Genomic DNA, 25,563 nt, shown 5'->3' with positions numbered 1-25,563 from the left:
ATTGAGGGTAGGGGTAAGAGTAAGTCGAAGGGAGGCTATAGTAAGCATGGTCGATTGAAGTCAAAGGGGCAAGAAAATCTTAAGGCAGAAATGAGGTTGTTTGTTGGGGCTATGGTGAAAAGAGACACTTTAAGAAGGACTGCCTTAAACCTAAAAAGAAGAAAAGCCAAAAGAACAAGTCCCATGAAGATGATGATTCTGTATATTCTGTAGATGACATTAGTGATGCTTTAATTCTTAGTGTGGACAGTCCGGTTGACTCATGAATACTTGATTCGGGTGCATTATTTCATTCTTCTCTGAGTAAACAGTTATTCCTTAATTTTAAATCTGAAAATGATAAAAAAAAGTGTATCTTGCTAATAATAAAGCCTTGGAGGTTGCCAGAAAGGGAGATGCGTGGATTGTGTGATTGTTCGATTCTTAACAATTACATCAGCTTGAAAACCACTAACCTGTATCTCCACTAGAATTAGAATGGTAAGCTGATAACGCAAACAGAAATCACGAAGGATACGCTAGCTTTTCTTGCTCTCAATACATTACACATTCCAGGCAATAATGGACATAACTCCAAAAAGGGTGAGAAAAGAAGAAAAACTAGCAACAACTCACAAAACATACCCATACAGAAAAAAAACAATAGTCACAAAGAACTCAAATTAGAATTCTTGGAAACCTCCAGCACATAAGGATCCAGTGGAGTGATAAGCGGTTGTCGAAGCCGTCAAAAATAAACCTATTAAACAATCAACAATAAACTTGCAGATAGTGGCAATAGGGTCGAATCCACAGGGAATTGATACTTACTTATTTTCCTTGTCAAGACCAAGTAAAGAAACAAACAATAAAAGTAAAATGGGGGTTTTGAGGTTTGATAAACTAAACTAATATTGAAAGCAATCGAGAAAAGCAAATAATTAAAGTAGAGAAATTCAATAATGAGCAAGGTCTAGTTGAAGAGTTGGATCCACTTTAGTTGTTGGGATTGATCATTGAAACTTATATTCTCTTATTTAACCCAATAAATTAGTTATGGAGGTGGAAGACGCTTCTCACCAACCATATCCCTCCTTAAGCATAGATTATTTAGGGAACGTCCTCTAATTAATCACTAATTAACAAGTTGCCAAGGAACGTCCTTGGGCCTTTGGCATCTAACAACTGTTAATTGCATTAAGAAAAAGAGAGACCTAATTCTAGCTACCCAAACGTATGGTGATATTGCTAGATTATGCAATTTCCTAGGTTTTTACACCAAGGGTTACTTGTGTTTGAATAATTCAAGCAATTACGGACTTCAAACTATCCAAACTAACAAAGAATTACTTTGCAATCAAGAATCAAGTGGCCAATTTGATCAAAACAACAAAGCAACAATAAATTAAGCACAAAATTGCATAAATACTGATTAATAAAAGAATAACATGAAGGTTCAGATCTCCCAATCCATAAACAACCAAAGTTTCACCTTATTCTTCAACTAGAAAAAGGGTTTCAGCCACTCATGGCTGAAACTAACATAAAAGAAAAGAAAGAAAGCAAAAAGAAGGAAGAAGAAGGGTTGGCACAAGGGCGCAGCTGCTGTGGTGCTTCTGTCGCAGGTATTCTTGATCCCAGGATGATCCAAAGATGATTGATCTGCTGGTTTGCATGCCCTTTTATAGCTGAAGAGGCTGCCCTAGGGTTTCCTTGTTGAGTTGGGACTCCTTTTCCCAATTGGAGTTGAATTCTTGGAAGATAATTGTATTTTGATGAGATTTGTCTTCCTAAATATGTGGGATTGAGTGCTGAGGTGTCTCTAGGGTTTGCTGAGCTGTCCACACGTGTTTGGGAGGAAAAACACTTCTTGAGCATTTGAATTTTGATTTTCCCGCAATTTACTATCTGCTGGTTGCTGGTGTTGTTTGCCCGAGTTGTTTGGGCAAACAGTCTGTTTTCCCTGTTGCCTGCGCACTGCTGACCTGTTTGCCCAGTCTGCTTGGGCAAACAGTCTAATTTTTGTGCTCCGCTTCTGCCCTGCTGATCTGTTTGCCCAGTCTGTTTGGGCAAACAGTCTGGTCAAACAGCAGATTGTTCCTCTTCCATTTCAGCTTCAACTTTGGTTTGGGCAAACAATTTGGGCAAACCATGCTTGTGCAATTTTGCTCTCTTTTGGGCAGATTTAAGGCCATTTTTGCCAAATTACCATTTTACTCCATTTTCTACAAAATAAGGTTAAAACCACAAAATTAGGTAGAAAATGTGTAAATTAACATAAATATCAATATGGAAAATGGGTCTAAATTTGGCTCTATCATGGAGCAAGATGTCCAATTTGGGTACAAACACCAAAATAAGTTATTGGAATATTTGAGATATCCCTTAAAATCCTTTAATCATAGAGAGGAAGGACACAATCACCCAAATCATCAGGCAGAGATCTGTTAGTCACCCTTCAATATACTAGAGGCCCAACACTAGTCTTATCAACCATCACCATATGATCATCTATTGCAGCAGCCGAAATAAACTTCCTACCCAAATGAATGGAAATCGAAGTATCAGAACTAGTATCAACCAGAATCAACTCCACAGGAGCCACACGTGCAAAATAACACAAGCCAGAAATAGGTGGAGCAGGCACCTGTTGAAGTGCAACATTACCAACGGAAGATAAACCATCCGGAGATTTGAAATGAGGGGAGCTCCCGTAGGAGGAATCACAGGCATGGGCAAATCATCAACTATTTTTCTAAAATCACCATCTAACTAAGTATTATTTAATGTAGCAAACCAGTTACCTACAGCAACTTGCAGGGTAAAAATATTGGCCCGACCATTATTTGGAGCACCTACGGTAGCTAACCTAGCTGGTTTTGTAACTGTAATTGTCAGACTACTAGAGACATGGAGAACAAAATGTCGTGATTTTTTAGCTAGCATCCAAGGCTCAAAATATCAACAACCTCTACCAACACATAGTTATCGCTAGCCGCAAAGCCAAAAACTTATCTTATGGGGAAATTGAAATATTTAAATTAATTCATATTTATATTTAAAATTTTAAATAATGTAATCAATTTTTAATAATTATAATTAAATTAAATTTAAAAATTAATAATAAATTATAACATAATCTCTAAAGTTGTATTTGACTAATAAAATAATTCTTAAAAAACATACTTTTATTTCAATAAAATCATTTTTTATTAATTTCATTATTTATTTCTCATTTACATATTATAAAGTAATAAACAAATAAATATAAAAACATTATGGACTAAAACATATAATATTTTATTTTATTTAATATTATTAATTTGAAGTATAGAATTTATTTAATAGGTCAATAAATTGATATATACCACAAGAAATTCATATTAAAGAAAGAGAGAAAAATATTGAAAAATATTGAAAAACTCACAAAACTTATAAAATATATGGCTAAGAGGTATGAGTTTCTATGAGATCATAAGAGATACTTTATAACCAAAGCGTACAATATTTTATTTTATTTATTATTACTAATATGAAATGTATTTTTTAATTTATGATGTTGAGTATAAATATTTAATAAAATATTTTAATATATAATATTTATATGTGCTATTTTATATAATGAAAACTTATTTATAATAAACAGTTATTCAATATAATATACTTAGTATTAGGTAAATTAAATTTATTTTTAATATAAATTTTAAATTAAAAATTAAGAAATTGTATGTTTTATTAATATAATTCTATTAACTTTTCATATTTAATTTAATTTTTTTATTATAACCGTGAAAAATTAAAAGTGTTTGACTTTATTATTTAAAATTTTAAATTTTTTATATAAACATGAATCAACCTAAATGCTTAAATTTTTTTTAATAGACCTAAAATAATAATAATATATAGAATGTCATGTAAATTAAATTTTTTTATTAAAATTGAGATAAATATAAAAAAAATTTAATGTATAAATTCATAAATATTTTTTTCGCAAGTCCTTTCATTAGTTAATTTTATTATTTACTCAATTAAAATAAAATTAAATAAGATTATAATAATCAATTTATATTTATATATTATTATAATAAAAATAGAAAAATACATAATAATTTTAAGACAATTAAAAAAAATAGGTAAAAATTATGAGACGGAATGAATAATAAAAATTTTAGCAATTTATTTAAATATTGTTAATATAATATTTAAATGCATAAATAATATATAATTGATTAATAATTAAGTGTATGTAATTATTACATAAAAGAGTTTTTTTTTTTTTTTTTTTTTTTTGTAAAAAAATGAGGAGTTTTTTTTAAAGAGGCCTAAGGTTGAAACCCATCAATATTATTTTTATAGTGGGCACTCGCCACCTTTGTATGCCATTCTTATAATCGGAGTAAAATATCAACTCAAATTTGAACCAACCACTCAAATTTGTAACTTTAAGCAACAACTTAAATTTGCAAAACTAGTTTAATCGTGAGGAAGATGAGATTCGAAATCAATAGGATGGATTAATAAATGAGAATAATAATGAATTTAAATATATTTTAAGTGTTTCTCAAAAGTAAAATGAGATTGAATTAGTAAACCACAGCAATAATGAAATTGAATATGTTTTTTAAACATCTTAAATTTGCAGAAAGAGTTATAAACTTATATATTCCCTCTTCAAAGACAAGAGGGTATATATACTTTCGGCTATGTAAAGTATAATTAGGACATGTCCTTTCAAAGCGGATAAATGTATTTTTTGCAATACTTTTAAATGACTCATTAATTATAGACCGTTAATTCATTTAATACTAAATCGATTAAATATATATCGTCTTTAATACATGTTGCGTTAGAATTGTCATCACACGCGCATTATAAGCAGTTCTCTCATACGTATCGCCTTTAACACATTTTACGTTAGAATTGTTATCACTCCGATTGAAAGGTCGAATGCTATGCCCGTCTTAATGCTATGGTTACCCTTATAATTAGATCATCTCCATATATCTTAATATGATATGAGGGTGTATTTTAGGGGTTATCAAATAGAAAAGGACAGGTTCAGGATCGACAATAGAAATAACAAACTAGCAACGGACCAGCAAAATTAGCGACATAATCAATAAACAAGAATAGTAAAATTAGCGACAAAAATATGTGCGAGGAGGTAACGAAACTCGATAACAATAGAAAACAATGAAATTATTCTCCATTTTATAAAGTAAATTAAGGCAAGACAGTAGAGGTAAAGTATCAAAACCTTTCTAACAATTCAATTTAATAGATTGAAAAAATAGATTTGATGTCCGAGATTCAAGATGAGTATGTTTTAGTAAGTTTGCTTTTAGTTTGATAATTTTCTTTTTTATTTTTTTTTTCAAACATGTTTTCACCGTCTTATACTCTTACTTATCTGCCACCTTCCCGTGAATATTGTACGTGAGATTGTTGTATATGAGATTCTAATTTCTATTAGACAACTATTTAATTTCTCTCGACTCTTTTGAGACACGATATTATTATGGATTTTGCTCTCATACGGAGTCGAGCCTGACTGTCCTCGCACTCTTTCGAGTCTTATCTGACTTATGGAACTAGGTTGGTTCGGATTCTGTCTTATGCGATACGTTATGGATCTATGTTATGTTGATCCAGTAAAGGACTAAAATATTATTATGGATTTTGCTCTTATATGGATATTGATGATCAGTCGAGTCTGATTGTGCTCACACTCTTTCGAGCTTTATTTAGCTCATGGAACCAAATCTTAGTTGGTTCGAATTTTGTCTCATGCGACACTTTATGAGCTTATGTTACGTTGGCCCAGTCTCTTCGATATGGCCGCCGGATTATGTTACGTTGGCCCAGTCTCTTCGATATGGCAGCTGCATATGCGGCGGTCTGAAACCATTAGTCATCAAAATTTATAGAGGTCTTGAAACCTGCAAAAGTCTTACATTTCTTTGAAAATACCTTCCTCCTAGTTCTGATTATTACTTTAAAATCCTTACCTCCCAAAACTTTCCCCTAAACATCCTGTTAGGTAACGTCGACTTGACGTTTTAGGTTTTCAAACTAAAAGAGTTGAATGAAGGTTTTTGGTGTCTTCCTTTTTCAATTTGTTTGGTAAAATATCTATGAGTTGCATAAACGCTTAAAAGAGACAGAGAAAAGAGAAAGAGACAAAGTGATCTATTATTATTATTTTTTTTTTACATAAAAAATAAAAATAACTAAATCTATCTAATTTTGAAAAGCTCAAGCTTGCTCATTAGATTTAATCTCGATTAAGCTTTAGCTTGTATTATCCTTATCACCAGCTTATATTTTGACTTACATTAGCTCATTTTATGATGACTCCAGTAAATCATAGTAACAGCATCAATTAAAGAAATGAATCTATTTAATTATACTTTCAATTGTATGACTATATTTTAAATAATTCGATTATATTATAATTTTAAATGATAATAAGTAATATATTATTACATAACAGAGTCAAATAAAATTAATTTATTTACAATATCATGGAATAAACAGTTAAACAAGGGATATAAATTTCAATAGAATGAACTAAACCAATGACCTCGTAAACAAGTGAGTTTACTCAATGAACTACTATTAAATATGAATCTTCAAATTTAACTAGCCTAAAAATTAAACTCAAACTTATTTATTAAGGTAATAAGTCATACCACGTCAAACTTCTATAAACGGATCGGCTCATTAAGATCTAATTATTTAAAAATGGGTAGAAAATATATTTAACTGATAAAAAAAATTATAAATTGAGAAGTATGACTGGCGAAAAATAACTTCAAGAATCCACATATGCGTTCAGCCAAAATTTATTCCCTTAGAAATGAACTTTTACTAAATCAAAGTGCAAGAATGTATTGCCAAATCAAGAAATATAACAAGTTGGTTCCTAAAACAAATTATTTCATGTCACAATATTGTACATCTTTGAAGACCAAGAGCAGAAAATAATCTTTTACCAGTAGGCCACAAGCGAGAGAACAAGCCTACTCTAGGCGCATTGGCTGCATTTTGAAGCAATGCCTCTTCCTCAATCCCATCTGAATCCTCCTGATCATCTTTCCTCTGATTTTGATTTTCACTTGTACCTCTTTCTTCTGTATCTTGAGTTCCAACATCTGCAATTTCTCCTGGCTTCTTGTCGAATAGTCCTTTAAATTGTTTACGGGCCTTCTTCTCAAATTCCTGCTTAATAAATGGAAGTCAGACAGAAAGATGTGAAATATTAAGCTACCTATAATATCTCGATTCTCAAATAACAAATATATATAAAATTTTGGGATTTAACCAAAACCTGTTTCTTCTGCTTCAGTTTTTGAAGCGCTGCCGTTGCATCAGGTTCAGAGGACTTGTCAACTTTCATCATCTAGGAGCATCCACAGGCAATTTTAGAAAATGAATGCCAAGGATTTTAATATGTAGGGCTAGAGAAGAAAATAAAAGACACCTTCTCAAAATCATTTTTTGCTTCCTCAAAATCTCCATCTGTCATGTAGGCCATTCCACGGCGATATAGAGCCTTCGCATGTGCAGGATTTATATCCAAAACCTGAATAATTTTATCAGGGAAAAAATGAAGTCCGTGAAGGAAGTTACAAAGAAAAAAGAGAGTGACATTGGAATGCAAACTCGATTATTTTGGCAATGAGAAGGGATTTTTTTTTACACCATTAGAAAGACTGCATTGACATCGTTTAACTGACTTTGAAGCCTACAACAGATGATCTTAGATAAGTACAACACACATCCCAATATCATAAATTCCTTGTTTCTAACTGGAAACCCAAAAATGTCTTGTCCCAACTCCCCGTACTCATATGCTAGTGGGGGAACTATGATCTTGCCAGCAGAATTTTCTTCAGAGACAAGCCTGATGCATACAATGCTTGAGCATGAGATCTAACTTCAGTTGCCCATCAAATGGAATTTCCCATCCCAAAACGTTGCCAATCCTCAAGTCTTATAGGATATCTGACTTGCAAAAGCCAATGTTGGAACTGATAAGATTTCCCTTAACACATTGAATATCTCTCAAGTTGAAGTATCCGATGATTATGAAAAAAAATCATGTATTTGGTTATCAAAATCAATGGCTTAGGAGATGTTTATGGTTCGTTGATATGATGCCTTGTATATCTTGTTTCCGTTACAAGTATGGCTCTTGTATACCATGTAAATGATAAAAGCGAGTGAATAACACTTCGGATACAGTATCCGTACATGTAGGCTCTTCAGCAGTCAAACTCAGAACATATAAATTCTTCTCTTCTCTTATTCATTTCATTTTCTCTTATCTTTTCTATCATTCTAAATTTCAACAGCCTCAAACCCTGTATAACTTGTTTCACATCTAATTAAGAAATTACGGGAACTACTAATATGGTAATTGCAATTACATCCAGCTTGACCATAGAGAAAAAACACATCACCAAAATACTATTCCATTTAAAGGAATAGCACCTATTTAAGCCAATTAAGCAATTACCAAATAAGAAAGAAAAAAGAAAAAACCAGAAGGACAGAAGGGAACTTTAACTAAATAGCATAGCAAAAATAACTGTAAACTGTAAGCACGATATCAAATCCTGAACATATGAATAGAAACTACACTTCTCCAAAACATACCTTGTTGCAATACTCGATGGATTTTTTGCATTCTCCCAGTTTGAGATAGCATGCAGCCAAGTTTAAATTTAACAAGTTCTGCAAGCATCCAAGAAAAATAATATATCACATGAGCAAAGATACTGAAAATATACATTTAGAAACAGATTGTTTTGGTCATTCTAAGGAGAAGAAAAGCTTACTCTAGTATCTGCAAAAACCTTCCCTTCTTCATCATCTTGTGGATTTACATGATTAAATTCCCTAAGCACCTGTTCAGCAGTTGCCAGACAGTATTGTATGAGGACTTGAAAGGTGCACACAGCTACACATATGTTCCACATATTTTGAGCCCAAACAAGGGATCCATAGAAACTATTTAAAAAGCCACAGCATAATGGCATGAGAAATAAAAAAGAAACATTTTATTTTGGATAGCTAATATTGTCAAAGACAAGAACTTCAGAAATCACGAAAATGGTACAACTATACATACAGAGAAGACAGAAAACTTCTAACATTTTCTTCCTTCTTTTTCCCTTTTTCAGTTTAACAGAAAAAAGGGTAAATTAGTTTTCCTCTCCCAGTTAATTAACACATGTCCCTTGATTTTTTTTAAAAAATCAATAGTTTAATTCCTGTATTTTGACTCCACCAAATTGAAGGCCCTCCATTCAATTTTCCATTAATAGTCGGTGAAATGAACAAAACCCTTAAAGTTACTTTTTTGTCCTTAGATTATGTCAAATTCATACATATGTACCCTGACCTTTCAAAAAATAATCCACATATCTTGAATTTATGAAAATGAAGAATAAACTGTTTTGACATAACTCGGAGAAAAAAGTAATTTATACAAAAAAAAAAAGGCTGAATGTATACTTGCGCCCTTGTATTAATTGGGATTAACCCATCTGATGTGGTGATAAATTATATCGACTATTAATATATTTTTATAATCACATTCATTTAATTATTTTTTTTTACTTAGATGCTTTATGTTTATGTAATAAAACAAATTGGTAGGAAAATTGCGTGTATTCACTATTAAACAATTAATTAATATCAATTACCCAATGATTTTGTAATCTATTCTAATTATGTATAGACTATGTTTAGTCTATTTATCATGTCTAACTTGTTATAAAAATGTTCTATGCTAGGCTCATTTAATGCTTTGGTGAATAAATCACTTAGTTATTCTCCTAACTTCACATATCCAATTGAAATTAAATTTTTCTAAATCTTTTCACGGAGAAAATAACAATTAACTTCAATATGCTTAGTCCTTTCATAGTATACTGGATTCGAGGCAATGTAAAGAGCAACCTAATTATCACACTAAAGTTTCACGGGTAAAATGATATCCACACCAACTTCATTTAGCATATAATTTACCCGCAAAATCTCACGGAGCAGAAAAGAACACGGGGCAGCCATGTGTAATTCAGGGTTGCCCCGTGTTTCCTCATTTTACCCCGTGTTTTTGTATGCTCAGGCATAAAGCTCTATTTTTTATAGAAACACTTAGTTTTCTAAGTTTACTCCTATGACTATGGGAAATGAGTCTCAATGTAGTATAAATATATCATATTTGAGAGCTTAGAGCATCTTTTTACTCTTTCATATCTTTACACAATAGAGATCACAGGAAGGTCAAGAAGAAATATTTGAAGACCGGAAGGAAAAATCTGCAAATCTAGAGTTTTTATTTTCTTTGCTTATTCCTTATTTGTTTTTTAGAATTATTTTAGAATGATTTTGGATTATTTTTCAATAGACTTTGTTCTTGATTCCCTAATTATGAGCAACTAAATTCCTATGCTAGAAGACTCTATGTATCTTGAATTGTGGATTTTATTTAATTTATTTAAGTTGATTTTCTTTATCTAAACTATTATTCAATTTTTGAAACTAACGCTTTTGATTATCTTTGTGGATATTTGAATGATTTTATTTTGAGATTAATAATGGAGTGGAACGTTTTAGAATCAAATAGGGAATTGAATATCATATAAATATTAATTGGATGAAAAATAAAAATTTGACTTGTAGAGCCTTGAAAAATAATCATTGTGTTTGGAAAATTAATTAAAGAATTATCATATTATCGGAAGATGGCTGATAATCTTTAGTTAATTAATTTGGTATTACTCGGGAGAAAGAGTCAATTAACTTAAGATTAACTTAAGATTATTTGCTCTAGTTTCAGTAATTAAATTGGATTGTTAACCAAGTGAATTAATAGAATTAAGTCCAAGTGAAATCAAAGTACCCTAGTGCTTAATATAAATTATTTTCTTGCAAAAAGTATTTGATTTTAATTAGTTTAAATTTCATATAATTAATCACCTTTAGATTAAATAGTCCAAATAATAATTAGATTTAGACACACTTTGGTACTTAATTTCCAATCACTATATATACGATACTCTACTCACTATTTTATTACTTGATACCATCCATACACTTGCAAATATCACTATCAAATGTTTAACCTTAGTAAAGTCATAATCTATTTACCACATAAACTTATAAAAATCATAACAATTAAACACAAATTAGTTGTATTACTGAAAATTTATTGTAAAAAACTAAAAATTGATCATTGATCACATCTATTGCTAATTGGATTCTAAATTTTGCTGCCTGCACTCTGAACTAATAAAATTATATGAGAGTAATTTTATCATTTTATGAAAATTTAGAATCCAATTAATAAAATTTTGAACACAATTAGAAACAAATCAAACTATTTCTCATTTCTTTTGACAAGTCATTAAGAATATGGTTAGTTTGTATTTAATTATTATAATTATGTAAGTTTAGGAATTTAGTAGGTTACAATTTTAGTTCAAGGACTAATTTGAAATGGTACAGGTGTAAAGATTTATTTAGCCAAAAAGTTGATTCCAGGCACCCAACCAAGCAATGCCAATACACTAGTGCTGCCAGCAAATGGCTTCACTCTACATTACTGGTTGCAGACAGTGTAGATTCACCTCAGTACAATAAATATATATATAAAAAAAAAAATCAACAAAGAAATAACTCCAAAGATGCTCAGAACATATGACTGAAAGGGAGAATATTACCTTCTCATATTTTGCCTTGGAAAGTTCAAACTTTCCCTCTTTGAAGAGCCTGTTTCCCTATGTAACAACCACCACAAATCAAGAAATGTGCAAATGAAGATGAAATGAAATTTCAAGTGGTCAAAAAAAGCACTGAATAAATAAATACAATTACATACTGTGTTTCTAATCTTCTCTGCTTCACCCATTATACTAGGAAAATCCATACCAGTCCAATCCTGCAATAAGAATGCATGTGAACCTTTCTAGTTTCTGCAAATAATGATTCTGTAACAATAAACCTTAGGCCCATTGATCCAAAAAAGTCCAACGTTTGCGCGTATTTGCATTTTAATCCAATTCTTTTAATTTTGGTTTAATTGGCCCAACCTTTGCATTTTGGTGCAATTTTAGCAAACCTGCAAAATCTTAAATTTGATATTCTATGTGGCATGCCACATGTATTATTATTATTATTATTATTATTATTATTATTATTATTATTATTATTATTATTATTATTTTTATTTTTATATAAATTAATGACCATATGACTAAAAAGGCCCAATGTTTACATTATTTTGCGTTTTAATTCAAATGTTTAAATTTTAAATGAATTGGACCAACGTTTGCATTTGGAAGTAATTTTCATCAATTTTTAAAAATCAAAATGTAAGAGTTCATATAGAATGCCAAATGTAATATTTTATTATTTTTTTAAATATAAACTAATTTCATATATGAAAATAATATTAACTCATATTTAACTATAGTCAAATGATATATTTAATTTTAAAGATAATAATGATCTGTTAAATATGCAGTCGATAGCTTCAACAGTAGATAGATTTTGTTTTATATTAATAATTTATGAAGATTTTATAATAGATATATTATTTTTAATTATTTTGTATATACTGCTATTTTGGATTAAATCACATGTCTGCTATAAAATATTTATAATTATTAATGGAAAATAAAATTTATCACTGTTGAAGATGTGACCTACATATTTAACAAATAGATTACTTATCTTTAATTTTAATTTTGAAAATTGGCCAAAATTACACCCAAATACAAACATCGGGCAAATATATTCAAAATTTAAATGTTTGGATTAAAATGTAAAATGATACAAACATCAGGCATTTTTCAACCAATTGGCCAATTAAAAAATAATAACAATAGTACACATGGCATCCCAGCTAGACTATCAAATTGCCACATAAACTATCAAATTAAAATTTTGCATATTGGCTAAAATTACACCAAAATGTAAATGTTGGACCAATTAAATCAAAATTAAAAATTGGATTAAAATGCAAATACGCGCAAATGTTGAGCCTTTTTGGGTCAATTGGCCTAAACATTAAAGATTAATTCCTAATAAGCATTTCCAGCTACTCAAAGCTGAATCAAGTGGAAAATATCATAAACTCGGCAATTCCAATTATCAATTCCAAAGTCAATTCCCCCTCAAAGCTACTGATGGCTAAATGAATGTCAAACAGAAAAATCAATATGGACTGAAAGCTCACTTGCTGACAAGCCACTGACAAAATAGTTGTCAAAATGATAAAGACAGTATATTGAGTCTTAAGAATGTTTATATATACAAGTTAAATGGTCCAGCAATTAAATTTCAGAGAAATATTTGTTGGTTACCTTTGGCATCTCAAAACCAAGTAGCTCAATTTCCCATTGAATATGAGCACCTTCAGGAACATTAGCTGGCCTAATAATGTGGAGGGATTAAAAAATTGGCAATTTTATTTCAGAAGGAATAACATAAAGAAAGAATGTGTGGCAGTAAGATAAATCAATGCATTTCTATTTTTTCAATCAATTGGATAAGTAAACAAGAATGGAGAGCAACCTCTGGAACTTGTCATATGCATAATCAGGAGGGCAAGTGACAAGAGCTATCTCTCCAGGAAGCATTAGACGAACACACATTTCAAATCCTTCAGGGACCTGAAACACAAACAAAACATAAAGATATCAGCTGTGCCACAAACTAATAATTGAGGTTGAGCATAAGATGTGAGCTAGAAATGATGATCATCATTTCTACAAACTTGTAAAATGAACTTTATAAGGAGGAAAAACTCACTAGCCCTTCCCCAGAACTGAACTCCAAAGGCTGACCATCATTATCAACTCTTGTATCATAGAAGACCTTCTTTTCCTCATTGAGAAGCATACCCTTGTAATGGACCCTTAGTAGACTGTCATGAAGGGGGCAATCCATGGGAAACTCGCCTAATTTTTCAGAGCAATTCAGATCCACATTGTATCATACAAAACATAGCATTAATAAGCATGTAATTATGCAAATAGATGGATTGGCATTTCCAAAAAAGGAAAAAAGAACCAGAAGTTTTACTTTCTTTTTTTATCAGAACAATCAACACACAGAATAACCTAGGACTTTTTTAAGATAGAATATAAAATATATATATATATATATATCACAGCATCTTATGAACATAAAGATACCAGACAATGAATAATAGGAAAATGAACAAGAAAACATCAAGCATATACAAGGACAGCTTGGATTCACAAATGAATTTATGTACACACCTTTTCCATCATGAAGCCGACGCTTTATCAGGCGCCCATCTCCAAGCATGTCCCGCACCTGTTAACACTAAGCTAGAGAGTTGAACTTGAATCGCATCATTATGAATTTCGCCATTTACCACAGCAGTGAATGCAATTGTCATGAAAAAAAAAATCAATAAACAAGTAAGGCACATGCATATACACACATATATATACACAATATTTGAACAGGATTTTTGGCTATAAGTCTGGAACAAATTAGATTGCTTTCAATACAATTTAAAAGCATATAGGTACAGGAGACATTCCAAATGCTGCACATGATGTGTGAGTCCCAAACTATGTATCTCATCTCCATTAATTATCACAAAAATCTTTTAAATTTCAGATACTTGTGATAAAAAGGAGCTTATGGGAACATCCATGTGTCACTGTGTCTCTCATCTACTAACATCAAAGCACAAGATCATACAGAACAAGGCAATTGATCATGGGTTGGTACCATCTGTTTCATGTCTAGATGTAAACTTAACCACAATGGACAATCAACATAAACAAGTATTGCAATAAAAAGATAAATGACAGTTAGACATGTGTCACGTATTATAGGAAGAAATATAGGCTGAATAAGAGAGAGAATAGAAGTGTCTAGAATGTTATTATAACTAATTGATGACTCAACTGTTTCTGTTATGACAGCTGGTAAACTTATATAATAGCACGGATATTCACATGTAAAGGCATTCAGAATTATCAATACAATTACAGCCTATTCTCTCATTTCTCTTCTCTATTCTCTTCCCTAACACTCTTTTCTTCTTCTTCTTCTTCTCTAATTCTATTCCATTCTCGTAATTTCTCTTAGTGTTAGAGTCTTGCTCTAACAATTGGTATAAGAGCATGTGAATCCTCGGAAATACTGGGTTATTGTTGTTTGGGTCCGCACCGCAACAATGACTCGATCTGTTGTGGTGAGCCAGGAGTTGGTACAAATCGCTGAGCTGGAAGAACAAGTGCAAATGTTGCTGGAATCAACTCAGAAAAATGGAGAGGAATTTAAGGAATTCAAGGAGGAGGTGAGGAAGAATTCCCAGCATACTAATACAATTCTGGACGAATTGCGAGCCTTAATGATCGAACATGTGGCTAGGAAGGGCAAGGAAACTGGAAGTTCTAGTGAAGGAGGAAGCAGATCAAAAAATAGAATTCTCCAATTAGATTCTATGGACAGTAAGGGAATGCTATCGAATCAAAAAGAGAATCAGCCCATGCCAGCTAACGATAAAGGCATCTTGGGTACTCTTCCTAATTCCTTTTGCTATAATGAAATGACTCAAATGTTGTCCAAGATTGAGTTAGTCTCTTTTGAAGGGAAGGAGCCAAGAGCTTGGCTAAGAAAGTGTGTGAAATATTTTGAGATATACAGAGTTCCTGCAGAACAAAGAGTACCATTAGCTAGCTTATTCTTGATGGATAAGGCTGACGCTTAGTTCCATAACTAGAATAGGGGTGGAGAACACGCTCGGGAAGAATTTGAGAGAGGGATTTGCAATAAATTTGGAGATGAGGGGTTAGATGATATAATAGAGGGGTTTATGAAGTTGAGGCAAGATAATACTGTGGAAGAATATCAAGATGAGTTTGAGGACATGAGAATAAGATGAGTTTGAGGACATGAGAATAAGAATGGAGAGGGTAATGCCTGAATTAGGAGATTCGTATTCTCTCTGGATTTATTGGGGGACTTAAAAGATAAAATTAGATTGACGGTAAAAATGATAAAACCTGTTTCTCTTGCTCAAGCAGTGGAAATAGCAAGATTACAGGAGCAATTAGTGGATAAAAATCAACTCAAGGGCAATCCCAATTCCTTTAAACCTTTTAAGCCCTCAAATATTAGCCAAACAACTCACGTAAACCCTGCAAACACTTACTCCAAGCCATACCAAACATACCAGTATTCTTCAAGACCACTCAAGACCACCAAACATTGACCAGAAGAGTAACTCTAACCCCACTGCTACTAAACAGTCAGTTAGCAGTAATTCTTCTACCTCACATCAAAACACTACAAACCTAACCTTTAAGACCTTAAACTCACCTGCCAAACACCAATCCAAGCCTTGTTTCAAGTGCGGAGATAAATATTTTCCGGGACACCAATGCAAAACCCAAACACTAAATGCTATTTGCACAGAAGAAAAAAAGAAGGAAGGGATTGAGGAGGAGTGGTATGAGGTGAAGGGTGCTGAAGTAGAAGAGGATGCAGGAGATCTACATTATTTGTGCATGCCTTGGAAGGAAGTCATGGGGTCGATACTATCAGGATGTTGGGAATTCACAGATAGCTGATTATTTTGGTGGATAGTGGGAGCACTACTAGTTTCCTTGACAAAAAAATAGCTCAGGAGTTAAAGTTGGGGTTAGTAAAAATACCTCACACTTCCATTACAGTAGCAGATAAAAGGAAATTGAGATGTAATCATGTATGTCCTGAATTTAAGTGGAAGATACAAGGGATAGATTAATTTGAAAATATTGGAGCTAGGAGGCTTTGACATGATCTTGGGAGTTGATTGGCTTAAGGTTCACAATCCTATTCTGTTCAATTTTGAAACATCATCCATTACCATTACTAGTCAGCAGAAGCCCATGTTGTTGAAAGGGATTGGAAACGTAGCATTACAATATGGATTACGGTGCTCTAAAAATCTCTTGCAAAGAAAGGGGGTAGACTTCCATACCCTTATTTTCTGTATTTGGCAGATTGAGGAGCAGTTAATGGCTGATGTCCTAGCTACTGTTACCATTGTAGCTGTAGAAGATAGAGAATTACAACGGCTATTGCAACAGTACCACAAAATTTTTTAGGAACCTAAGGCCTGCCTCCTATAAGAAGCCATAATCATGCTATTCTCATCCATTCTAATGCCCAACCAGTAAATATCAGACCTTATAGATACCCTCACTATCAGAAAACTGAAATAGAGAAACTAATAACTGACATGCTTGCAGCCTCTATCATCCAGCCCGACAACAGCCCAAATTCTTCTCCAGTTTTGTTAGTAAAAAAGAAGGATGGGACATGGAGATTTTGTGTGAATTATCGAAAATTGAATGAAGTGACTATTAGGGATAAATTTTCTATTCTATGATAGATGGTCTATTGGATGAATTGGGAGAAGCTAAGGTATTTTCCAAGATCGATTTGAAGGTTGTATATCATCAAATCAGGATGCTGGACTAGGATGTTCCTAAAACTGCCTTTAAGACTCATCATGATTACTTTGAATTCAAAGTAATGCCCTTTGACTGACCAATGCACCTGCCACTTTCCAAGCCTTGATGAATCACTTATTTCAGCTTTATCTCAGAAAGTTTATTTTAGTACTCTTTGATGATATTTTGGTGTATAGCAAGACTATAGAGGAACATTTACAACACCTGAAAGCAGTGTTTCAAATCATGCTGGAACAACAACTCTTTGCTAGGTTATCTAAATGTTTCTTTGGCCAAAGGGAAATTGAGTATCTGAGGCACATTATTTCAGCACAAGGAGTGGCTACAGACCCCTAAAAAATTGTTGTGATGATCAACTGGCCAATTCCTCATTCTGTTAAGGATCTCAGGAATTTTCTAGGGCTTACCGGGTACTATAGAAAGTTTATTAAAGAGTATGCAATCATTTGCAGGCAATTCACTAATTTTTTTAGGAATGATGGGTTCCAATGGAGTGAGGAGGCACAACAAGCTTTTGACACTCTCAAGCACTTAACGACTACAACACCTATGCTTGCATTACCCAATTTCTCTCAATTCAGTAGAGACTGATGCTAGTAATTGGGGAATGAGAGCTGTATTACAACAGCAAGGGCACCCCATAGCCTTCATCTCCAAGGCTTTTGGCCCTCGAAGTCAAGCTCTCTCTGTGTATGAGAAGGAGCTTTTAGCCATTACATTTGCAGTCAGCAAATGGAGGCCTTACTTGAGCAAGGGCAGTTTTTTATCAAAATGGATCATGAAAACATAAAATACTAGCTTGAGCAAAGATTGCACACCAATTTGCAGCAAAAAGGTATCTCTAAATTGTTGGGTCTAGACTACATGATCCTATACAAAAAAGGAATTGACAACAAAGTTGCAGATGCCCTTTCTAGGAGGTCTATACAAAGGAAGGATGACCAGCAGTTACTTGGGCTTCATTCAGTGGTGGTACTTACTTGGATGCAATATTTGGCCATCAGTTATGACGGGAATCCCAAGTCAGAGGAATTGATTCAGCAGTTATCAGTTGATCCAGCTGCTGTCAAAGATTATCAATTCAAGAATGAAATTCTCTTTTACAAGGGCAGAATGTTGGTCGGCACTTCCACCAAATTGAGGCAGAATCTCCTAGATTCTTACCACAATTCTCCAATTGGAGGACACTTTGGTATTCATGCTACCTATCTTAAACTGAAGAGATATTTTTATTGAACTCAGATGTTAAAAGATATCATGGTATGGATCAAGGAATGTGAAGTGTGCGCTAGATGCAAAGGAGAAAATTATGCTTATCCAGACTTATTACAACCTTTATCCATTTCTTCTCATGCTTGGTAAGAGGTTTCCATGGATTTCATTGAAGAGTTTCGTAATTCGAAAGGGAAGAACACTATACTTGCAGTGGTTTGTAGACTCACTAAAGTAGCACATTTTCTACCCTTATCTCATCCTTATTCTGCAATCACAGTGGCTCATCTCTTCATGGACAATATCTACAAACTCCATGGTATTCCTCAAGTAATTATTTCTGATCGAGATAAAATTTTCACCAGTTTGTTTTGGCAGAAATTATTTAAATAATTGGGAGTTAAATTAGCTTTCAGTTCAGCCCACCATCCCCAATCTGATGGCCAACCGAGAGAGTCAACCGATGTTTAGAGAATTACCTCATATGCATGGTCCACTTAAAACTGGTCCACTTAAAACCTGCTACTTAGACTCACTGGCTTCCTATGGCAGAGTGGTGGTACAACTTTTCACCTCACAGTGCCTTCAAAATGTCTCCTTTCCAAGAACTATATGGTTATTCCCCCTCCTAGTTTGAGGCAGTAGATCAATTTTTACAAGAAAGGCAGCAACTCTCTCAGCTTCTTAAGGAGAACTTAGAAAGGGTTCAAAACAGAATAAAACAACAAGCTGACAAAAGGAGGACAGAAAGGGAATTTTCCGTGGGATATTTATTGTATTTGAAGCTGCAACCTTATAGACAGACGTCCTTGGCTCTGAGACACTCTCTGAAACTGTCAGCTAAGTACCATGGTTATAAAATCACTGCCAGGATTAAGAAGGTAGCATACAGATTGGAACTACCTACATGCTCTTCTATTCCTGTTTTTCATGTCTCTTTGTTCAAAAAGAAGGTGGGAGAAGCTGCAGGACAACCAAGTAATTGTTGCTCCTGAATCAGTTTTGCAGACCAGGATCATTATGAGGAAAACAAAACAGGTAAAACAGGGTCTCATTAAATGGTATAATTTACCTATGGAAGATGCTACTTGGGAAGATAGGAGATTCGTTACTACTCAATTTCCTCAAAACTCCCTTTCTTAGGGTCAAGAAAGTTCTAATGCAGGGGTATTGTCACGTATTATAGGAAGAAATATAGGCTGAATAAGAGAGAATATAAGTGTCTAAAATATTGTTATACCTAATTGATAACTCAGCTGTTTCTGTTATGACAGCCGGTAGACTTATATAATAGCAGGGATACTCACATGTAAAGGCATTCAGAATTATTAATACAATTACAGCCTATTTCTTCCTATAATACATGACAACATGTTGCATAGAGACAGGACATACAATTTTTCACATCAATTAGGATTTCAGAAAATTGAATTAGCAATGAGATTATTATCTAATCTAAACTCCTCAGCCAACAAACCTCAGTTTTTTGTGGCCCCATTAATGATGAAAACAAAAGGGATTAGCATACAATTTGAGAAATAAACAACTATGATGTGCAACCTTGGATCACTTTGCATACCTGAGTGAAATGGACAAGCTCCACTTCAAAATGAACTTCATCAAGATCTTCTATCAGAGACATAAGAGGAGACTCGGTTAAGTACTCATTGGTAACATATATTACTGCTTTCTCTTCTTGTGCCATTGTTCCCATCCCCATTTCAAGTCCTTTAGGAACCTAATTCAATTATGACCAAAGAAAAATACTTTAGATGTCCAAAGCAATGTCCATAAGTACAAAATATTAACTGGATAAAAGTTTCTCCACAGTTTATGGCTTAAGATTCTCTAGCTCAACAGATCAATCTTCCATGTCAAAGAATGAGAAATGGGAACAAAATCACAAACTGATGGTAAAAGATGCACTGAAGTAAAATCCTATGGAGGATGTTATTACATGTAGCAAACGAATAAAACAGAAGATAAATAAATGAAGACAAATAAAAAGTTTAGAGCATGCAACCAACCTCAGATTTGCCAAAAGTAAAGCAATATGGTTCTTCTGTATGTGATAGAATTACTTTCCCATTGCCTGTCTTGGCAGAAATCCTTTAAATAGAACACAATTTTTCACAAAACCTTAAGATATTTCAGGTTACAGTTCAACATAAACTCAAAGCAAGGGGGTAAAAGATGAACTAGAAACAAGTTTATACCTAGCTTTTACTTCATAAGGTTCCCTTGGAGATTCCCAGCCCAGTCCTTCATTTACTACCTATCCACAAAGTAAGCATATAATATACGACCCAAGTTTGAATATGAATCTGGAAACAAACAAATGAAGATTGTAGATCTTGCATCACTGTACATTCGTTCAAATGTACATGCCATAAAACATTAGGAGAGCAGTAGCCCTCAAAACCAGGACATCTACCCAAATGCCCACTCTTTCAACCACCTGTGCTGAGCGAGTTGGACAATGTCTTCCTTGTTTTATGCAAGAATACACACTTGTTTCAATGCCATGCCCAATTCCTAAACCCCCTGTTTCCCTTCTCTATGAGGGTTTAACTTTTTCAAAATTGTTTCCCAGTCTCCTTTTGCCTAGCATTCAGGGAAGCTGGAGGCCAGGACTCAGGGACAGTTATATGCATTGTTATTGCATAGGAAAAGAAAAGAAAGAAAAAACAAATTCAACCACATTGAACATTGCATATGAATATGGACTTGGCCCTCTACTAGTATGCAAAACATCTTGAAATTATACAATGAATAGTACTATAGACTTGTGATGAAATATCAACATAAGACCAACTCAATACATTGGCCCAGCAAACAGTGTTTATACTAATCAAACAAAAGAAAACATCAGCTGGTGCTCACAGCCAGCAGTTAGTAAGGTAGAAGTGAGATTTATCATAACTCCATATCAGAAATATAATTCAATATCTAAATTCTCAATACCTTCTTTATAACTCCGAAATCATCACCCACCACCTGAAAATTATTATAGAAATGTGATTAATGAAAACTATAATTAAAAAATGACAATTTCCAATTCATGGATTTTACTAACAGTCATCATCACAAACACAAATACATCTCCAACATATTCCAATTGAAACATAATTAGACATCTTGAAATTTATATAGTGAAATATTATGTAAAAACTGTAGTAAACAAAAAGGAACTAAATTTAAAATTTAGAAAGCTTGCCTTGACTTTAGAAAAGTCTATCATTTCAATCTCAAAATGAAGTTCATCTTCCTGTGGAAAGCTACTTGGAGGTGAAACCGGACAATCAACTTCGCCATAGTGCATTTCAGGCTTCATCTTGAACTGAAACAAAAGATATGACCAGATTTTAAAATAATAAATGAGAAAATTCAAGACAATTATCCTTTGCCAACCAACTTCTCACGAGTTCTTATTTTCCAATGTTAGTTTTCCAGCCCAAGGATTTCTAGAAATGGAAATGCAAAAAAATAAATAAAAGAAAAGATAAACTGGAGTAAACAAAGACATATATCAATTCCTTCTACGTTTGTAGCACATATTTGACCCATATTCCTCCTTTGGTTTCATAACTTTTTGTTCACCATTTCTTTTCTTTTTCTTTTGCTTTTTCTTTTGCCACACAAGCATACACATAAGTTAACAGAAGCACAAGCTCCAATATCAAATTGCAAAATGTAGAAGCAAGTACCATTGCCACTTCACCCTTCAGCATTGTGGGAAGTCCTTCCAGCAATCCCAGCAGCATCTTACTTTTGCCCAAAACTTGTCTTATTGGGGTGCCCTTGCCTGTCATATAAAAGAATAGACGTTTAATCCAATAACCATAAAAACGTAAAATAACTCATAACAAAAGTCATCTCATTCATGGGCTCAAACATTAAAAAGCCTCAGGATAATACAGAAATCTTCAAGTACAAATACACTTTCTACATGACAATGCATTTATGAATCATTCAGTAATCAACTTGGCAATCATGGAGTCAATCCACCTCCATATTCCAATCTAGTAGACTCTACAACAACTCCATCCAATGTTCTAATAGTGCAATGGTATATGACCTGCAAAATGTTAAAAAAGTCAAAATAGTTAATGACTTTATCAAGGACGCAATCATTCACATATTAACCACGTCAAAATCTGACACAACCAAAGTAGTACCAAAGGGACTTTCTCGAGAATCCGACAGAAAATAGAGTTAAGGGAGGAAGAATAGAGAAGAAAGACTATCGAGAGGCTTACTACAGAAATGTTATTTATTAAGCTTGGGTGATATATCAATAATTGATCTTATTTATATTTCTTCCACATATCAAAATCATCTAAAGCTTAAAAAAATTGTAACTAAAAAAATTAAGGAAAAGAAAAAAGAGTGTAACCTGGTCACCATCTGATGGTCTAGCATCACCCCCACCAGGTCTCATCTCAGCTTTCATCAAAGTCCCAGGCACAATTTTCATTCTCCTGATACCACAACATTTAAATGCTTTAACAGAAATTCTAAAAGGAACCCAATACTAGTTTTTACAAATTTTTAGCTAATTCACTAAACATTACAATCAAAATCACCTCTTCTCGTTTTCAGTGGGCTCTTTCTTCTTCTTTGGAGCCATATCCTCATCTACACCCATGGCTGGCGACAGCATTCAAGGAATCGAAGAGAAATATTGAGAATTATCCAATTGCTGAGGTTACAAGCAGAGAAAGCTTAAATCGGATTCAAAAAGGAAAAACTTAACAAAATTAGGCTTGAAGAATGAGTAAATACGGGGGATTAATCAAATCCTAATGAGTTCAAAGTAACAAATTGATATCAATGAATTAGTTTACAGAAATTATTGAAAAAATAAGCACATAAATGGAGTTGAGTTAGCTACAAGGGCCAGGATTCACTACCAATGACGCAAATTAGGTGGGCAGAAACTAGAAATGAGTAGGGTTATGGAGGCAGACGACAAATAAAGACTGATTGACCGAAGCTGTTTCACTCTGAATTTCTTAATTGAACAATTTCATAAATAAGAATTAAGATCAGGGCCAACAACTATCAAACCCTGTTAGTAATAATTAATTATTGACATAATTTCAATTTCACATAGAAGTTTTTTTTTTTTTCTAATATCACAGAAGTTATTAAATACTATATTATTTAGTTTTTATAGTATTAAAAATATTTACTAATTAATTTTTTTATTGATAATATTTTAAAATTTTTTATAATATTTACTAAAATAATAAAAAAATTAATTAATAATTTTTAAAAATCTCATAAACATTTTAGTATATTGTTAAAATTTAACAGCTTAATTAATAAATTTCACTACTAAACTAAATAATAATTTTATTATATTACAATATTATATACTTTGTGATGAAAATTTATTATTTATTTATACGGGTAGCTATTCATAAAATTATTTATATCCCTATTTTATCATTAAATATCATATTTTTAAAGAGAATTATTTATTACTTATTTTTATACAAAAATTTATAAACTTATTTTCATATAACCTTTTTAGAAAATTAAGTAAATAACAAAATAATTAAAATTTATTTTTAGTTTTTAAAAAATAAAAATACAAAAATACACAGCGTTACCCTACATAATTTAAGGTTATTAATTTTTTATTAAAATAAAAATTAAGAAATTTAGTCTATGAATTATTTTTTAGTTAAATTGAGTTAAAATTAATAACTTCAATTTCATATATAAGTTTTTTTTTAATTTTATTTATATTAATTTAAAATTTTCAATTTAAATTTAATTTAATATAAAATTCAAATGTAAAATTGAGTGGTTAGATCAAGAATTTTAAGTTAAAATCAAATGTTAAGGTAATTATTTTTTTTTAATATTAAAAAATAAATGAGATCTAAAAATATTAAATTTTTTAGGTAATTGAGTTTAAATAAAATTTTTATTTAATTTAAATAAAAAGTTAAAAATAGTTAAATAGAAAATGTGTTAAAATTAAACATTTCACCAGTAATAATTATTATAAGTAAGTCTTCATTATTATTTTAAAATATTTAATATTTATATTTGAAATATTATAACAATAAAAATTTTCAGTTATTTTTTAATACATTGGATTCAATAATATACAACTACAATTAGGCTTGAGACTGCTTTTTTTAAAAATATTTTTTTAATAATATATCCTCTCTCATTATAAAAATAACCCTACAATTATTTTTTTACATAAATAAAAAATATAATAATATGAAGAAAAAAAATTATATTACCTTTATTAATATATTCTCTGTTCATAAATAAGATGAAGGCCAACAGCTACCTAACCTGCTAGCAATAATTGTTATCATATTGTTCCGATTTTGCAGAGAAGATTTATTTATATTAATTTTAAGTTTTAATTAAATTTAATAAAATATGAGATCCAAATACATTATAAAATTAATATGGCATGACATTCGCTCTGAGTAAGGTCGATATTCAGAATAATAGAAAACTTGCCCTCTCTTAAATCGGTTGAATCTTATATAATACAAAGTTACTGTTAAAAGATATAATTCAACAAATCATTATTACACTTATAATCGCGAGATCTCTTATTTACTAGGCAGTATCAGTCGGATTTTTAGAAGATCAACCAACTATCTTTATTTTCTTACAGCATAAAAGCGAAGTATGCACAGAGTTTAAAGTTGCATTCTTACACATTCATCCTAAACTAAAGTTTTTAATTACATTCGTCCTTTCAGGAATATTAGTGACTTGACCATTAAATTGGCTGTCCATAGACGCCAACCACCTTACTCACTCTCTCTTTTACAAATTGACTAACTCATTTTTGACTGCATTAGTTGAT

General features: G+C 32.1%; 1 protein-coding gene across 4 annotated transcripts; it reads right to left on the bottom strand.

The window, feature by feature from the left end:
* Nucleotides 1-6,808: 6,808 nt before the first annotated feature.
* On the bottom strand, nt 6,809-23,782 carry LOC110602327 (peptidyl-prolyl cis-trans isomerase PASTICCINO1). 4 transcript variants are annotated; one of them, XM_021739818.2, is made up of 21 exons: nt 23,627-23,782; nt 23,300-23,415; nt 23,110-23,194; nt 22,722-22,791; nt 22,421-22,518; nt 21,931-22,053; nt 21,678-21,710; nt 20,930-20,988; nt 20,741-20,822; nt 20,293-20,451; nt 14,280-14,337; nt 13,807-13,955; nt 13,570-13,667; nt 13,359-13,428; nt 11,873-11,932; nt 11,715-11,771; nt 8,823-8,891; nt 8,641-8,718; nt 7,463-7,564; nt 7,310-7,381; nt 6,809-7,200 (listed from the first exon to the last, which is right to left on the bottom strand). In XM_021739818.2, exons 2-21 carry the CDS (start codon nt 23,374-23,376, stop codon nt 6,925-6,927), a joined length of 1,875 nt encoding a protein of 624 aa, XP_021595510.1. In that variant the 5' UTR covers nt 23,377-23,415; nt 23,627-23,782; the 3' UTR covers nt 6,809-6,924. The 4 variants fall into 4 exon arrangements, with proteins under 4 accessions (XP_021595510.1, XP_043806860.1, XP_021595511.1 ...); XM_043950925.1 differs by having other exon boundaries at nt 23,300-23,363; nt 23,627-23,717; XM_021739819.2 differs by having other exon boundaries at nt 23,300-23,437; nt 23,627-23,700.
* Nucleotides 23,783-25,563: the final 1,781 nt, after the last annotated feature.

This window comes from Manihot esculenta, chromosome 15 (assembly GCF_001659605.2).
Source record: "Manihot esculenta cultivar AM560-2 chromosome 15, M.esculenta_v8, whole genome shotgun sequence".
Taxonomy (NCBI): Eukaryota; Viridiplantae; Streptophyta; class Magnoliopsida; order Malpighiales; family Euphorbiaceae; genus Manihot; species Manihot esculenta.
This window is presented reverse-complemented; position numbering and strand designations above follow the sequence as displayed.

Excerpts from the sequence above, each read along its gene's own strand:
- LOC110602327 (XM_021739818.2), bottom strand. The coding sequence starts at position 23,376 with ATGCTGTCGCCAGCCATGGGTGTAGATGAGGATATGGCTCCAAAGAAG. Across the intron at positions 22,519-22,721 it reads TACTAGATTGGAATATGGAG|GCAAGGGCACCCCAATAAGA; the intron begins GTGGATTGACTC and ends TTTATATGACAG. Across the intron at positions 13,668-13,806 it reads TCAGTTCTGGGGAAGGGCTA|GTCCCTGAAGGATTTGAAAT; the intron begins GTGAGTTTTTCC and ends TTTGTGTTTCAG.